Source organism: Vombatus ursinus, unplaced genomic scaffold (genome assembly GCF_900497805.2).
Source record: "Vombatus ursinus unplaced genomic scaffold, bare-nosed wombat genome assembly UNPS02014772.1, whole genome shotgun sequence".
NCBI lineage: Eukaryota > Metazoa > Chordata > Mammalia > Diprotodontia > Vombatidae > Vombatus > Vombatus ursinus.
Genome location: NW_020954550.1, coordinates 5,142,555 through 5,143,981, shown reverse-complemented (window position 1 = coordinate 5,143,981; position 1,427 = coordinate 5,142,555). Strand labels below are relative to the sequence as shown.

The window sequence follows — 1,427 nt, the reverse complement described above, 5'->3', positions numbered from 1 at the left end:
CCAAATGCAAATTTGCTTCTGCAAATGAATGTGACTTAGCAGCAATATCCTGTTGATCAGCCAAGGGACTGCTCAGTAAAGGTATTGATAGTTCAGGTAACTTACCAACATCATCTGGGCAAAGTGGAGTTTTTTGCTTTGCTTGTCCCTCAGAGAGATCAGAAGAGGTCATCTTGGATGGCTCAGGTACATTTTCTGACATAGGGAATGAATGTGTTTGGGCGATGTCTTCATTTGCTTTGGTTAAAATATCCCCTGTCCCTTGTGGGGCCAAATTTTCTGGGGAGGTCAATGGGTGACCTTTTTGCTTCTCTTCTTTGTTAGAGCCTGCCAAGTTTCTTGATTCTTGCAATACTTCTTTTAATGAAAAATGCTCTTGCTGTGGTTCTGGATTTTCTTTTTCCATGAAAGAAGCTACTGATTTATCTGATACCATACTGGTCACCTCAGTTGAGAAAGGCTTATACTCTTGCTTTCCTTCTTCCCTGGTCTTAGCCTCAGACTTTCCCCTTTCTGGCACTGAGCTTCCTGTTTCTGATGTGAGAGATATTTCCAGTTTTGCATCCCTATGTTCATTTTCACTTACTAAGTCCTGTGACAGCTCCGACACAGCTCCTGATAATTCTAATGCATGGGGTAACATGCCTGTCTTCTCAGGCTCCACTGGAAGACTTGATGAAGGAGCAGCTGACTTTTCTGATGGCAAATCACTCTTCTCTGATATCAACGTTCCAGGTTCTTGTCTGCTCCTCTCACCTGTAGGAGTGACTGATTTCATAGATAACTCTTCTGTCTCTAAAGTTTCCAGTTCATGTGAGTGGTATTTTATCTCTTCCTTTTCTTGTGATGGAACTCCTTGATCTGAAGCTGATGTCACAGTCTTTGATGAAGGAAGTCTGGTATCTTTTTTCTCTATTTCAACAGCCATGTATGGTGGAACTGAACCTCCAGTCATTGATGCTGGAGCGGATGATTCAGAGGCTTGCTTTTTTGACAAAGTGAAAAGTTCAGGTGCAATAACTGTCACAGGTGCAGGAACTGTCACAGGTGGAACACCTTGATCACTTCCTACCTTTGATGACACTGAATGCTCAGGCAGAGGTGACCCAGATTTTTCCTCTTCCTTTACCACTTCTGACAAAACTGCATGCTCTGCTGAATATCTTGCATTTGGTGATGCATGGAAATTCACTTCTTCTTTATGAGCTTCTGACCAGATTGGAGACTCAGATGCAGTTGTTTCAATAGGTGAAGGGCCAGGTTCACCTACTTCCTTTTCTTTCTCGTTTAGAACCAAATGTTCTGTTGGTGGAGAACTGTGATCTACTTCTTCCTTCCTTGCTTTTGATAAAACTGAATCCATTACAGATGTTGCAGGAAGTGGTGAATCTGGTTGGATTTCTTCCTTTACTACTTTAGGCAAAAGT

At 42.3% G+C, this 1,427-nt stretch overlaps 1 protein-coding gene across 1 annotated transcript in view; it reads right to left on the bottom strand.

The window, feature by feature from the left end:
• The window catches only part of CMYA5 (cardiomyopathy associated 5), a 121,413-nt gene that overhangs the window by 76,400 nt on the left and 43,586 nt on the right, over window positions 1-1,427 (bottom strand). Inside the window, 1 exon segment of the mRNA XM_027863342.1 lies at window positions 1-1,427. This exon segment is cut by the window's right edge and continues 3,261 nt beyond it. Coding sequence (XP_027719143.1) covers window positions 1-1,427 — 1,427 coding nt within the window.